The sequence below is a fragment of the Momordica charantia genome (genome assembly GCF_013281855.1).
Source record: "Momordica charantia cultivar OHB3-1 chromosome 6 unlocalized genomic scaffold, Mcharantia_2.0 BLBB01000006.1, whole genome shotgun sequence".
Lineage (NCBI taxonomy): Eukaryota > Viridiplantae > Streptophyta > Magnoliopsida > Cucurbitales > Cucurbitaceae > Momordica > Momordica charantia.
The window spans coordinates 7,730,364-7,745,879 of NW_028275164.1; the positions used below are offsets into that span (position 1 = coordinate 7,730,364).

Consider the following 15,516-nt stretch of genomic DNA (forward strand, 5'->3'; position numbering starts at 1 on the left):
CTTATTAGACACAACTTTAAAAAATTTAAGCTTGTAAGTATATAGCTTGTAAGTAGTTATCTAAAACTGAACTGTCAAATGAATGGTACAATGTTCTTTTCTTCTTTTACTTTATAACTTTTAGATTTCGGCTAGGATATGAAGAACGCGTATGAAAGGTGGACAACGACACAACGTGCAAGTAAACAAGTCTAACTTCTCAATGAACAACACGACAAAGACTAAAGATCGTTATCAGACGAGCGCTTGCTTAGCTGTCGGGTTTGATAAGCCAACCAAGCCAACATGGATTGAACCCTCCAACCAACTCTTCTGCAATCACTCAAATGAAAATGAAAGAGAGAAAGAAGTTGCAAAAAAGTTATTCATATAGACAACCATTTGGATATCATATCATATAATCAACAAACAGAGCGAAGTAGAAGTAGAAGTTCATAGGAAGGATCCTCTCCACTTATTTATCAGTCTATTGGAGAAACTTAGACTTACATTACAAGATGACCTTGAAAAGATATTCTACAAAGCTAACGACATACATTGTCCATCCATTTGTGAGAATAAAAAGGATGTAACACCAAACTTTTTTTTTTTTTTTTGATTCTTCAGACAACACAGTTTCACCAAGTTAGGTAAATCCCAAAAGGAAACTTCAACTTGTTCCTAGTAAAAGAAAAGGCAAACCCCATAAGAGAGAGAGAATAGAGATTCAAACTGTAAAAAGAGCTGGCTAGCTGCTGCTGCTGCTTTTGGCGTAAGGAGTACGTCGACAGAGCGTCGGAGTGAGAGCAGCTTTTACTGATACCATAACGGAATGTCCTGCTGTTTCGATAGTGTATCGATGGCTGCTGCGCCAGGCACTTCTTCTTTGTAGTCAAAGGTTGATAAATCGAATGGAGAGCCGAACATCAAGTGGAAGTTGTTGTTGTTGTTGTGGTTGTGGTTGTGCTGGTGGTGGTTGTTTTCGAAAGGCGTATTCATTGGCTTGAACCGGTCAAATTGGCCTTCGTCTCTTGGGAACATCGGATGGCTGCTCGAAACGTTTGATCCTTCGAAGAAGTTTCCTTCCATCATTATACCTTGATTGCGGAAGTATTCGTCTTGTTGAGGTTGGATCTTCAACTGAGGAAGGTTTTGATTCTCTGCGATGGCAGCGTTAACGGTGTTTACGTTGTTCTTGTTGCCCTGCACGTTGGTGTCGTAGATCGACATGAGCTCACTGATCAGCTTTTGCCCATCTTCTGGAACTCCTAAGCTGGACAAGTCGAAGGAAGATGGAACTGAGCTGACCGGAGCTGGAGCTGGCTTGGGCGGGGCGAACGATTGAGGGAAGATAACTGGTTTTACTTCATTGACATGAAAGTTTGAACCACTGAACTCTGAAGAAGTTCTATATGGGCAGGTCAACTGATGATTGTCTCGGGAATTCCGGTCATTAAACCCGAGACGGAGTTCGCTATAAGGACACTGGAGGAACTCGCAAGTATAGATCTTCTGATCCATCATCATATTCAGATCGCTGGTCGGTTTCCTCTTTCGCATAAAATCCAAGTTTGTGGGAGCCTCCCCTTTGATTGGATAAGGTGGTTGTCGAATCTGCACCCGGTCTCTCATCCTCTCCATTCCCAAGTTGAATGAGCTGATGTTATCGGGTTTACGATCTTGAACATCAAAGTTCGGTTCCTCTTCAGCACCGTCTACGTCGTACTCGCTGCAGTCGTTAATGACCATCGATCCACTTCCCCCACCGGACGACAAAGGCGGGCAAGAGTCGGGATAAAGCTCCCTAGCCAAGACCTCCTCCTGGTTGATAATAGCAAGCCAAGTAGCACTCTCCTTGGCAGTCATCTTGTCCTGCAGACACTTCGACTGCCTCACAAGCTTGCGGATCTTGGCTATATCAGGGGACATATGCTTGATGACTGCAGTCAAAACGCCGACTTTCCACGCCTTCTTCAGGTCATGAGGCTTCTTGTAAGGTGGAGGACCTTGCTCCTTCGGCAAGCCAAGCTGAGGCCACCATTCCTCAACTCCGGTAGGCCACCACGGCGGAGGAACGCCTTTCTCCAATGGAAACCTTCTTTGAGGAGGGTCACAGTGCTGCATCAGAGCTGATAAAAGAGATCCTAGCGTGGTGTCCTGAAGTTCCTGCAAGGTGTGAGGGGTTGGACCGATCGAATTACAACCGTCGTTTCTTCCTGGAATTGCGTTGTCCGCTTGGTACTTGGCTATGGCAGCTGGTCCATTTCGATCGAATCTGACCTTGTCCTTCCACCATTCTCGAAGATTATCCGATGCTCCGGTTACTGGTTTTCCCTTCTCTGGAATTATTCCATATACAAAGCCTTGAGCTTTACAAACTTCCATCATCTTCAACATGTACTTCAAGATTCCGTCCTGTGCTCTTGACATCTTCTTCCTCCTGGCCTGTTCTTGAGACTGTCGTTGCTTCGCGATATCGATCCCTTCCTTACCCTTGCTCTGCTCTTTGAGGCGTTTGAGACGCATCTTGTACCTCCACATCCTCCTCTCGAGTTCATCGGCATCGATCTCTTCATCAGAATAATCGTCTTCCATCGCAGCATCGGGATCGGTTGGTGGAGCTATGGCATCTCCTTCCACAATTGGAGCGCAAAGGAAATCCATATCGTCACAAAATCCCATCTCATTGAACATCATCATCATTCCCCCAAAAGGATCAGCAGATATTCGCCAAACTCAGACGACGAATCTCGGGTGAGATTGAACAAACAGATTTAAACCGAAAAACGAACCTTGATCTGCTGCTGCCTTACAGCCTGGTACCAGCGATGCTACTGAAATCACTAAATTCACAGTGCTTCCTCACCTGTATGCATAAATTTCAAGGCAAAAAACCCGACGTCAGACTCGAAATCAGTCACTAAAACGTATTTATTCCAAATCGAAAAGATCGAAACTGCGAATTAATACATAAACTTAAGAACACCAAAAGACGTCTCTCTTCCAAAATTCCCTCAAACTACCAGAAAAGAAAGAAAGAAAAGAAAAAGTCTTCTCCTCAACTCCTCAATCAAACCAACCACCATGGGAATTCATTTTTTTCCCTCTAAATTTCCTTATTACTTGCAAAATTAAACCAAACAAGATAGATCAAGCAGGGGAAAAAAAGGCAAGTTCAAGTTCTTAAAGCTTTTCTTCAATCTGTCCTGTCCAGATCAAGTTCAAGAACATCAACTGAGTTGAGAAACTAAATTCAGAGTCAAAACTCAAAAGTAGAGCAATAAATACGACATCTGAATCCATAAATCAAGACCCAAATCTCATCACCAACCTGAAAACAAACAGAGGACTTCAAAAGTAAGAACAACACAATCGATCTAAAAACACACACACAGAATCAAAATTCATCAGAATAATCAAACAGATTCAGATCTACAAACCAAACCCAACTCACAGAGCCAACCCATCAGAGCAACAAATCACCACAGCAGAAGAATCATCAAATTACTCAATCAAAAAGGGGTAATCAAGAAAATGAACAAAAACCAACCTGAAGAAGAACAAAAATAAGAAGAAAACGAAGAAGAAGGGGAAAGGGGGGAGAGAGAAAATTTGGGTTCTCAGCCCAGAAAGGAAGAGAAGTCAATCCCGGAAGGAAGAAACCCAGAAGGCAAAGTTTTAGAGAGAGAAAGGGAAAGGATCATATAATCTAATCCAATAAGAAAAAGTTTGGGGAGGGTTTCATTTCATGTGAGATAAAAAGATGAGTCGGTCCCTTGGTGAATGTGAAAGGTGAGAGAGAAGAGGGTATTGGGGAAAAATGGCGATGGTGGGGACTAAGCAAAATTGGCTAAAACCCCACAAATTCCTGAGGAGAGAGAGAGAGAGAAAGAGAAAGCGTTTCGCTTCCATTTATACAGGTAAAACCTCTGCGTCTTTCACAGCAATTGGAAGTGAGAAGGAAGATTAACAACTTGAGATGACAAAAAAAACGTCAAAACTTATGAATTTAGTCCTTTAAATTCTGAATTTAAACTCTCAATTATTTCTCCATTTCAAAAAAGTTCACATATTTACCTTAAATTTTGAATTATACTTCTATTTAATTTCCTTAAAAGAGGAAGGTTAGAACTTGCGATAACTAAAAAGATGAATGTTAGAATTTGCGATTTTAAGTTGTCAGTGTCTCGACAAACTATGATCTAAAACGAGTCTTGTGATATTCATAAAAATGACAAATTTTTACTTTTTTACTCTTTTAGGGAGTCCATTAAAAGATAAATCGTTTAAAAAATAAAATTTCAATTTAAGATGTATTAACGAGGTCGCTACGTCATTAGTACAATTGACGACATGTTTGCTTGACTTTATTTTCTTGTCTTTTTTTTAATACAATAAATATGAGGTGAGAGATTGTACGTTGGATCTTAAATAAACCAGTTGATGTCTTATTCACCCACCTAAATTTGAATTGGCGAGTTGTCGTTTAGTTAACACGATGTTAATTGATAGCAAACGACAAAATTTATTTTTAATTCAACAACATATGGGAGCAAAAATTCAAACTTTCGATTTTTTATCAATATAGAACATCTCTTAACTAGTTGATTTATACAAACCACCACAAAAGTTAAATACAAGTATTGATTCAAAATCGACAAAAAATAAATGAAAAATTTGAAAATTTAGAGACTAAACAGACACAAAATTTAAAGTCGGGAATTTAAATATATGAATAATGGAATAAACTAATTAAAGAGCGTTTTTTTTAATTAAAGAAATAGAGAATTTAAGACAAATGGGGAAGTTGTGGGGCCGGCGTCTCCTCGTCCGCTTCTAAAGACACAGTGTCCCACCATTTGGGGGGTGGCATTTATTTGTTTATTTATTTCTCATGGAATTATCCTTATGGAATTTTATTATTTAACTAAATTAAAATTTACATTTTTCTTCCATTTTATTATTACTACTTTTTTTTTGGAATATTCTCTTTCTTTCCCCAATTAATTTAATTTAATTAATTGTATATATCCATGTTTCTTTTTGGAGACCAATTATGTGTACCCATGTTACTATGTATGTTTTATTCTAAGTATGTCATTTAATTAATCAAATAATGTTAAAGCTTTGTTTAGTACAGTAAATATAAAATCCGAAGGGCAATAAGTATATGATCGTGCTTACATCATCATCATCATGTTACGAGCCAAAGATGTACGTTTTATTATTAAAGTTAAATTTTGTATTAGTAAGGAAGATCGGATGAGGTATTTTATAACTTACCATATTAAAAATTTCATAACCCGACTAATGAGAGCAAGTTTAATAAGATTTTTACGCAAATCTTATAGAGATAATTAATGAAAATGTTTTATAAGCACATCTATTCTTGGAATACATAATTGTGTGTAATAATTCAATTTTAAAAACCAGCGAGTTAAATCCACAAATATCCTAAAGTACAAGGCCGTGATTTAAACATCATTCTTTCAATACAATGTAAAAAAAAAAAATCATCTGGATATTACTCAGCGGGTTAAGATATCTATGTGTGATCAGAAAGTTTGAGTTTCCAGCAAATCTTTGACTCCTCGAATAGGATTTCACACATGGCGAATCTTTCAATCGAATCTCAATCCTATATATTGTATTTTAGAAGAAAAGAAAAAGAAAAGAGGGAGATAGAATATTAGAATTTAATTGAAGAAAAAAAGAGAGTAATGAGAATAGTAATGTCACTTAAGGTGAATATAAAGTGTGAAGTGAAAAGATGTGTCTTTAAAACATAAGAGAATGAGAATAATTTTGTTTATGGGATTACAAGAGGTCCTCAAATGAAGCATCTCCATAGCTTAAAAGTACTTTTCATTTTGGCATCTACAAGGGCTTTTTACTTATTTTAACCTATAGTTCTTTCTCTTATCATAAATCCGCCTTTAATTAATGTCACTAAACGTTAGATTAATTAAATCTTGATAATAAAAACTCAATGTAAATATATAAGATAACTTAATTGGTTAAGACATATATCATCGATTAAAAATTGGAAATTTGAATCAGAAAAACTAAAATGGAAAGTTATAAAAGAAAGTAAAAATTTAAAAATAACATACACATTAGAGACGAATGTATATATTATTTTTTAATTTTATGGTAAAATATACTTTTGATCTTGAGGTTAATTTGAGTTGGGTCATCCATAGAGTGTCAAAAGAGACATTTTAATCTACGAGATTTATAAAATGATTCTAAATAGCCCCTAAACTCATTTGACTGTTAGTTTAACTAATAAAAATAAAATGATAGTTTATTTGTTGATTAGACTATATTTACATGGTAAAATATATTAATTTTATATTCTTTTTGTTGATTTGGATTGTGAGGTGGCATTTCTTCCCTATTCATCGAAAAATTTGTAGTCTTTGTTCACGATATGATTTTGACTTTATAAATGATTCTTTAATATTGTCGGTGGACGCACGTCATTTTTAATATGGTGCTAATTACGTGATAAGTAGCAGTGAATTAAAAAAATATACATTCTCCAGTAGCATCAGAAATTTTCTCATCTTCCTCCTCTTTCCTTCTTCCACTATCATCCTACCTTCTCGGACAACCTTCGTCGATGCTGATGTTATTGTCTTCCTTCTATCTCGCCGCTGACTCCACCCATAATTGACTCGCGTGCTATCTTTTATGCTAGCATGAGAGGTTCCATACTAGCTAGAACGAAAGGAGCTTCTCTCTTCACCATTCCATGAAAAGGTGTGATCTGGGACAAGGGAGAGCCTCTTCGTTCCAAATCGAATGGAGGAGGCTCCCCTTTATTCCAAATTTGACTAGAACGAAGGTCTAGAAGTTGGCAGCTGAGGCAATGCTGGGTGTCAGATGGCAACAACCCGCAGTAATGAGGGAGAGAAGGACCACCGCACATGCATGGGCAAAGGTTAACGAGGGAGGGAGAAAGATAAAAGAAGGAAAAATGAGGTGGAATGGGAAAGAAATGTCACCTCATAGTCCAAACCAAAATAATAATAATAATAATAATAAAAAATCATAGTCTAATCAACAAATAATTGCCAAGTCACTTTTTCGTAAGTGGTCAAATGAGTCGAAGGACTATTTATAACTATTTTCCAAATTTCAAAGACTAAATTATCTTTTTTAAACATCGAGATTAAATAGATACTTAATCCAAAACTTCAAACACAAAAAATGTTTTTTATCTTCATAAATTTTATATGTATTCAACACAACAATAACAACAAGGAAAATATATTTTTGACGTGTTGATCTTCCTTGTTATCATCATTAATATTGTTTTTGTGTTAGCCAAAGAAAATCAATATTCATAAATTCTTATCATTTGAACTTGTTAAAGACAAGTTCATCCAAAAGATCTAATATAACGGAGATAATTGTCCTCCCTCATGTACCACATATCACTACATTTCCTAATCAATGTGGAACTTTATTTGCACTGCACTATTTGTTAACGTTGATAATTTTATTATTAGAAAAGAAATGTGGGTATATTTGAAAATAGAAAATTTTAAATACATAAAAAAAAAAGTTAAAATGCATGGAAGTTTGGTCCACTGGCTTGTGAAACAGTCCAATTTTCTTGAGTATCTTATTCTAAAATAACTATATATTATTATTATGTTGTTGTTGTTGTTTTCTTTTGAAAGATGTGAAATGTTTCTCCCACTTGAAAATGTGCCACGTAGCTTGTATTTTGTGCAAATTAATTTTATACTTTAAAGAATAATGTTTTTACCATTTTTTTTTTGAAAAATAGTTAAAAATATTATATATCAGGGAGTTATTAGTTGTTTATTGTAAAGAAAAGTTAACTTGACATTTTCCTCAAAAAAAAAAAAAAAAAAGTTAACTTGACATTTCTTCCATTAATTTTATGACTAGACAATAAATTTATTAATTAAAATAAATCTATCGGATTTATGTAAAAATAACTAAAACAATTAAATATATAATGGATTAAACATGCTTATCGATTTTAATTTGCTTTAACTAGTTTTAAGTGAACTAGTATAGCTAAATTTTGATTAATAAAATTGTCATTCATATCTATATAAAAGTATCATAAAACTAATGTTTTTTCATTATTGTATAGAGATCTCCGTATAACGGTAATTGACATATGCTTCCAACCGAGTTTGAATCCTCTTCCCAACATGTTGTACTAAAAATAATATATATTAATTATTGATAATTTATAAAAAAGTTAGACAGAGATAGAGAAAAAAATAAGTAAGGCGGCTGAGGAAGGTATGGAACATGAGTCACGACTGATTCTAGTAGTTCGACTCGACCTTCACAGAGGTTCGAGCAATAACTCCTCTCATGTATGAGTCATTACGTTGATTCATCACTGTTGGACATGTTGTATATCGACATGTGGTTAGTGAGAAATAATCTCCAACAATATTTTTTAAACAATAAAAACATAAATAAAAATGACACTTCGAATCTTGCGTATTAAAAGGTTAGGATTTATCATTATTTTTTCTTAAATTAACAATTGTGCAGCTATGGATTGAACATCGATCTTTGAAATGATATTGAGTGTCTGAGTTAGTTTGCATCGACAAATTTGATTGGCTAATAGTTACATAATGTAAAGTAAAGTTTTTTTTTTGGTCATTAATTAATTAGATAAGTTGATAGTTACATGTAGAGAAACTTTTTGTTATTTGTCGTTTCTTGTAATTATTAACTTTGGATATGTACATGAGATATGTGATTACTTTGTTTTTCACATTTTTTTCACCATATTCTAAGTTTATGCATATAATTGTGGGCAAAATCAAACGTTCCATTTAATAACGATTTTATTATTAATTTTATAGTGTTAAAATTCATAAAAACCACTTATATATTTTTAAACATCAAAATTGTAAAAAAAAACAAATTATACGCTAGTGAAAACGTATAATTTTTTAAAATAAAAAATTATGAAAAGAGTTATTATAACTCTCTTGAATAACCGTTTTCTTTTTAGTTTTTCATTTTTTAAAATTATGTTAGTTCTCGCTCACCAGCATTTTTCCAAGTATTTTTAACTTTTTTTAAGACACACCACTTCAACTCTGAGCTAAATTTCAAAAACAAAAATATTTTTAATATTTTTTAGATTTTAAAATTTAACTTATATTAAAAATTTTTTAAATAGATGCAATACAAAGAAATATAAAGGTGAAGGTAGTATTTACCAACATAATTTTCAAAAATCAAAAATCAAAAAACAAAATCGTCATCAGTGAGACCTAAATATTTAAAATCTATAGATCCAAAAACTACGTACCATACTTATTAAACTAAAAAAATAAATATATTTTGAAATCCAAGTATTTTATATAATATGATATATATGTTCTCATATCATAATTATGATTACAAAAAACATATCTATGTTACATTTCAGTTAAATAATTTAAAAGAAATGTATCAATGAAAAAGATTTGTAACATATTTTTAAGAATAGTGTTTAGGACTAAATAGAATATTTGAAAATGTAGAGGCTGAAATGTGGACCAAAACATATAGAATTTAAATTTCGAATAAATTAATGTATAGTTAATAACAAAATAATTATAAAGAGTAACTCAAATAATTATTATTAGAATTTACAGCTATCTTATTGGCCGATGTTGAGTTTATAATTTTCTCAGATTTTCTTGGGTGATATTATTAAACCTCGATAGCAGGTCACTCGTTTAGTCGAAGATATATTTTCATCAGTTGATCATGATGTATTATTTTTCACGTGAGATTGGACCTATAACACTTTAGTATTAATTACAAAATAATAAAACAAAATTTTACGTTGTATAAATTGACGTATACTTAGCATATCAATAAATGCAATTGTATATAGTTTGGATCTATTATCAACATCTAATCAAATCATGTGCAACATAAAAAGAAGGGTTTATTATGTATTATTTTAGTTCACCAATATTTCGTTAATGATTTAACTTGTTGGCAGCTAACACGAGCATAGTATAGCGGTAATCGACATCTAAAAAATTCAAACTTCTATACCCACAATTTGTTTTATAAAAAAATATTTAACATTACACGCTTAAATGTTTTAATCAAAAGATATATATGAAACCGAACTAATACGAGAAAGTTAAAAAGGTTTATAACAATTAAAGAAAAAACTACCACCAATCATTGATGTTTTACATTAGGCATTTATCACAAAAATATAAATTTGATGGTTTAATTTAATTATAACTAATACTGTTTTACCAATAATAATTATAGAATGTAATGAAAGTCAAAGATTTTGTTTTAGAAAAACCCTATTAACAAAAATACAAAAGATATTTATTATAAAGTCAAATATGTTTGAAAAACTTTTCCAAACTTACACGGAACAAATTGCATTATAAAATGCCTAGAACAACCCTATGTGATGGGACAACTGTAAATTCAATATTTTAGTAAGTAAATTTTGTAAAATAATTACAATAATAATCCTCTTACATTTTTTATCTGTCAAGTAACTGATGGAAGTTTAATAAATTTATGTAAATCAAAATTTAAATATTTAATTACAGTCATTATCTAATTCCGCTCATGAAATATTGATAAATTATTTCTTCGGCCTTAAACCAAATTTAAATTCTAATATTGTATTATTTTCTTTCTTTTAATAATTATTTTGCAAATGATGTGGTGGGCTTCACGCTGATGGTGTGGGCCCAGTAAATTAATGGGCCTATTTACAATTGGACCGAATGTGTTGGTTTGGGCTATTTCTTTTTTTTTAATATTGGCAATACTATACCGTTTCTAAAAAAATATTACGATTAGATACGCTGTAATGCATAGTTAAATGACACATTGACCTTTAAATTTATGAGAGAATAAGTAGCAAAAAATATGTATTTATGATATAACATTAAATTTAAATTTTACAAAATTGATATAAATTATAAACTTACACGGTCAAAATTTGAAACGTAACCTTTTCTTTTAAACTCACTGATGCGGTCATTTTTTATTTTATTTGATATTTGTTATAAAAATAAATAAAAATATAAAGATAATAAAAATTAAAAAAAAAAACATAATTTTAAATTTCAAGTTATGAATTTAGAAAGAAAGGGAAGATGGAAATTAATTTAAAAAATATATAGAATACCTTCCCTAAATTTCTCTATATTTCTCATATTCACTAACGGTCTCTCCTCCCCTTTTTTCTCTCATATCTCCTAATTCTACGTAACTTCTCCCTCTCTCCCAACCATATCTCAGTGGGTCACATTTTCCTTTTTTTCGCATTCTTTATTTCTTCCTCAAAATTCTCTCCGAACTTTATTCCTTATCCTCGTCAAGAGGGTTGAAGGAGTACTGATCTTCCGTTCTTTCTCTTCAAATTTTCTCTTATAAGAGAGGATTGATTTAATTTTGTGGGGGAGGAACAAAGAGAGGACAGATGAAGATCATACAAAAATACAAGAGGAAATATGGGGAGGAAAGAGCACACAAAAACAGATAGATAAGAGATCTCTCCAGGTTTCCTTTTAACTAAATTTTCTTTTCTCAATTGGTGTATTGTCACTCTTCTAATTCAATTCCAGTTGAACTCAACATTCATTAGAAGTTTTGAATTTTCTTTACAGGTTTATTACTCTCCTTTCAAATCGGTGAAATGCATGCCATTATTTTCAATATTAAATAAGGGAGATTATTAAATTCTATTTTACATTATTGTTTGTATTTGATTTTGTTATGCATTGTAACTCGATTCTCTATAATATTAGTTTCATTTATTATTAGTATTGATTTGTATTTGGTTTTTCTATTAATTTTACAATATGTTTGGCTAGTGTGTCGTTCGTCCATATTATTAATTTGAATTTCGATTCTTTCTAGTTTTCAAAATTACAGACAATATGGAGAAACTAACCTGATGTGTTTTGTTTTAATTCCATAATTATCTTTCTAAGTTAGAAAATAAATTGAAAAAAAAAACAAATACTTTATTTGTAGAGGTTGTGCAGTGTTGCTTTTTGTGAAAATCTTATAAATACATGAATTTACTCACCAAATTTAATTACAAAATTTCAATAAACCAATTTGTTAATAAAAAATGAAAAAAATATGAGTAGTGTTCTCGTCAGTCTTCATTACCGAGAGAAAAAGTAGTGTTCTTATTATGATTTTTGTTGAATTTCATTAATTCAAGACAATAAAATAAATTAAAAATGAATTTTAAAAGTCACTCACAAATTTTTAAAAAGCCACAAATGGATTCAGCAGTATTCTTTTTTGGAATTTAATATTTCAAAAAGCCTTAAATACATGAATAACTGCTCCAAAAGATTCAACAAACGGATTTAGAAGATAAAATTTTGATTTGGTGTTGTAGGGTAACCCTACTTTTCTTTATCTTTATCTTACACACAAAAGACTTCCGAACTACATCCTCAAAATGATTGGTGACGACTCCAAAATTCTTGTCCTTGAATAGAGGACGTCGAGATCATGTCGTGAAAGCTTTGAAAAAACAAACAGTGAAAGAAAGGGAGAACATGGGCCAAAAAGTAACGAATATTTTTATAAATACATATTTGAAAAAGCATATATTTATAAAAACAAAAAGTAACATTTTTTTAATAACAATTAATGTTATTTCTATAATTACATACTTATTTTATTTGTTTTATGTAATTTAGTATACTAAAACGATTAATGGGATGAAAGAAAAAATGTGCCAAGATTTTGGGATAGGAGGGATTTTTAGTAACATGAATTTTTTAAGAAAGAAAAAAAAAACTGTTCAAATTATACTTTATTACAACAAATAAAATAACCAAATTTCTCTTTTAGCTTGGAGTTCTATTAAGTGAAATTTGAAAGAAGAAATCCTAAAGTGAAAATCAAATTTCGGCATTAGGAGATGAAAATGTGAATGAAAAAATAATTAAAAAAAAATAATAGAAAGACATAGCTTACCTATGGCTGGTGAGTTCAAATAAAATGTGAATGAGAAGAAATGAAAAAAAAAATCTTATGGACAAAAATAAAAATCCTAAAATAAAAGAAAAAAGAATAAAAATACATCAATAAATATATTTGAAAAATATTTTCACATACTATAATTGTAAATATTTTCCTTTTAGAGTATATTCCTAATATTTACTTTATTATATTTATACGCAATTGGCATAAATTTAGTAAGTATTTACAATAGTGCCACTAATTTAAAAGGAATTTACAACCATGACCCATGACTCTAGTGGCATAAATTTACTTTATTAGATTTATACGCAATTGGCATAAATTTACCATGCCACGTTTTAAGAAGATTTAGGTTTATAAAACCAATGAGCAAAAGGGCATAATAGGTAATCTTAATATAAATTCGGTTTATAAAACCCCTTTCAAAATAGCCAAAAATGCAAAATTAAGAATATTTAGGTTAAAATTTCAGGAAAAAATAATGTCTCTTGACCAGCTAAATTAGTTGAGTTATATATATTTAGGTCAATAGGGGATAATTTCTACTTTTTTTTTTCACCGTTGAACAAGACTTTTTATTAGTATTTTGATTATCGGTAAATTATGTTGGAATTTTTTTTTGTTTGTTTAATTAAAAATCTAATTTCGAGTACTATGTGGTATGTTGAGCTCGTAGAGTTCTTTCACCAACTTAATTTTGTAGCTAAAGTTAGGACATTTTTACGATATATTTTTGTGTTTTATTTGTTGTGATTCTGGAAAAAATTTCATATCGTAGTTTTGACTCACATATTAATTTCACTACTTATTCAAATTTAAATTTAAATTTAAATTTTATGAAATTAATTTTGTTTGATTTCTATTTTTTATTTTTTACATGATGAGGCAGTAAAAAAGGGAGGGGGAGAAATTAACATTGTGGAAAATTTAGTCATTCCAAATAACATTCAACTGATTTTTTGTACAACGTCTTCATGCAAATATGGTTTCAGCCCTCAATTGCATGAAAATGCATGAGATTTTGGTTGTTAGTTTCAGAATAAAATTTTGGTCCTTTTTTATTCTTCATTTTTAGGGTTTCCTCCACACCCATCTTCCCTTGATCTGCTTGATCACCTTTCAAATTCAAGTAGCTGAAGAGATATGTTTGGGATCGTCATGGCAGAGGCGGTGGCAATGGTGGCGCTCGGGTGGTTGTTGTGTGGAGTTGAGGGTAGAGATCCGATGCTCCATAGGGTTGGAGGAGGAAAATACACTTGGGCGCCTAATGTTAACTTCACTGATTGGTCGATTCACGAGCACTTCTACGTTGGTGATTGGCTTTGTAAGTTTTTTAGTTTCTTTACTCTCTCTGAAACGGATCAAATTTGTTCTTACCCCTCTCATATGGACAATCCGAACATAGCTTAGTGAATAAGACACGTATTACCTTTCTTTAAGATGGATGTTACATATTTCGATCTTCTACGTACTCTGATCACAATACGGGTCAAATCTTTCTCTCTCAATTTTTATATAGGTCACATCTCTCTCACTGTTCAAAGATTGTATATATAAAGACTAGCAAGGCCTAGGGGGTGGAATTGGTCATTTTTCATATAAAATTAGGGTTAGAGAAGTCAAATATTTAGGTTTCCCATTTGTAAGGTCAATTCCTTTTACCTAATCAAATCATTTCCCATTTTGAATATATAATATTACGCAACCATTGAACTCCAATATTTCTATAAACAGCGTATATACAGTTCAAAGATTTGAACTTTGAAGTCAATAAAAAAAAATCATCATTTGGCTCTCAAATATGTAGCTAGGCATATAATTTTTAAAGATCAATATACTTCATATAGTTTATTTTGGTAAAGATAAAAGATCGCGTTTCTCGATCCTAACGTGATGAAATCATATACTTATATGACGTTTTTCTTTTTTTTTACCTTTTTTATTTCTGGGTCTTTTCAGATTTTGGGTTCGATAAGCATATCTACAACGTGCTGGAAGTGAACGAGACGAGCTACGAGAGTTGCAACGAGAAGGATTTCATTTTCAACATCACAAGGGGAGGCAGAGATGTGTTCAATCTAACACAAGCAAAGCCATACTACTTTCTAAGTGGGAGAGGCTTTTGCTATCAAGGAATGAAACTTGCTGTTTTTGTTGAAGAATCTCCTCCAAATAATAATTCACCACCAAATCTCCCCAAAATGTCCAACCTCTCTCCATCTATATTACAACCACTATTTTCTCTCCCCCTCTTGCTATTCACCATTATTGCTAATTTTATTTCCTTCTTCTAAGATTTAGGGTTAATCTTGATTATATGTTGATTAGGGCTAGGTTTAGAATCCTAACTATAGTTTTGAGTTGCCAAAGTTGATGAAAATAAAAAGGATTATTAAAGCCGATTATGTCGGTAATTAGCTAGGGTTTAGGGTTTAGGGATACGGATAGGACTGTGTTGAAGTTTTTGAGCTTCTTGATTTGTTATAAATTTTTAAGTTTGTATTGTTCGAAACAGTGGAATAAAAGTATTTTTGA

General features: G+C 31.8%; 1 protein-coding gene and 1 non-coding gene across 3 annotated transcripts; one reads left to right on the plus strand and one right to left on the minus strand.

Moving 5' to 3' along the window:
* Positions 1 to 370: 370 nt before the first annotated feature.
* LOC111024073 (protein ETHYLENE INSENSITIVE 3) lies at positions 371 to 3,847 on the minus strand. Its single transcript, XM_022301656.2, has 2 exons — positions 3,530 to 3,847; positions 371 to 2,845 (listed from the first exon to the last, which is right to left on the minus strand). Exon 2 carries the CDS (start codon positions 2,680 to 2,682, stop codon positions 793 to 795), a length of 1,890 nt encoding a protein of 629 aa, XP_022157348.1. The 5' UTR covers positions 2,683 to 2,845; positions 3,530 to 3,847; the 3' UTR covers positions 371 to 792.
* A 7,502-nt stretch (positions 3,848 to 11,349) lies between these two features.
* Positions 11,350 to 15,516, plus strand: LOC111024085 (uncharacterized). Of its 2 annotated transcripts, XR_015791832.1 has the most exons (3): positions 11,350 to 11,532; positions 14,057 to 14,305; positions 14,941 to 15,516. It is a non-coding gene; the product is annotated as an uncharacterized LOC111024085 (transcript). The 2 variants fall into 2 exon arrangements; XR_015791833.1 differs by lacking the exons at positions 14,057 to 14,305; positions 14,941 to 15,516 and adding an exon at positions 11,640 to 11,808.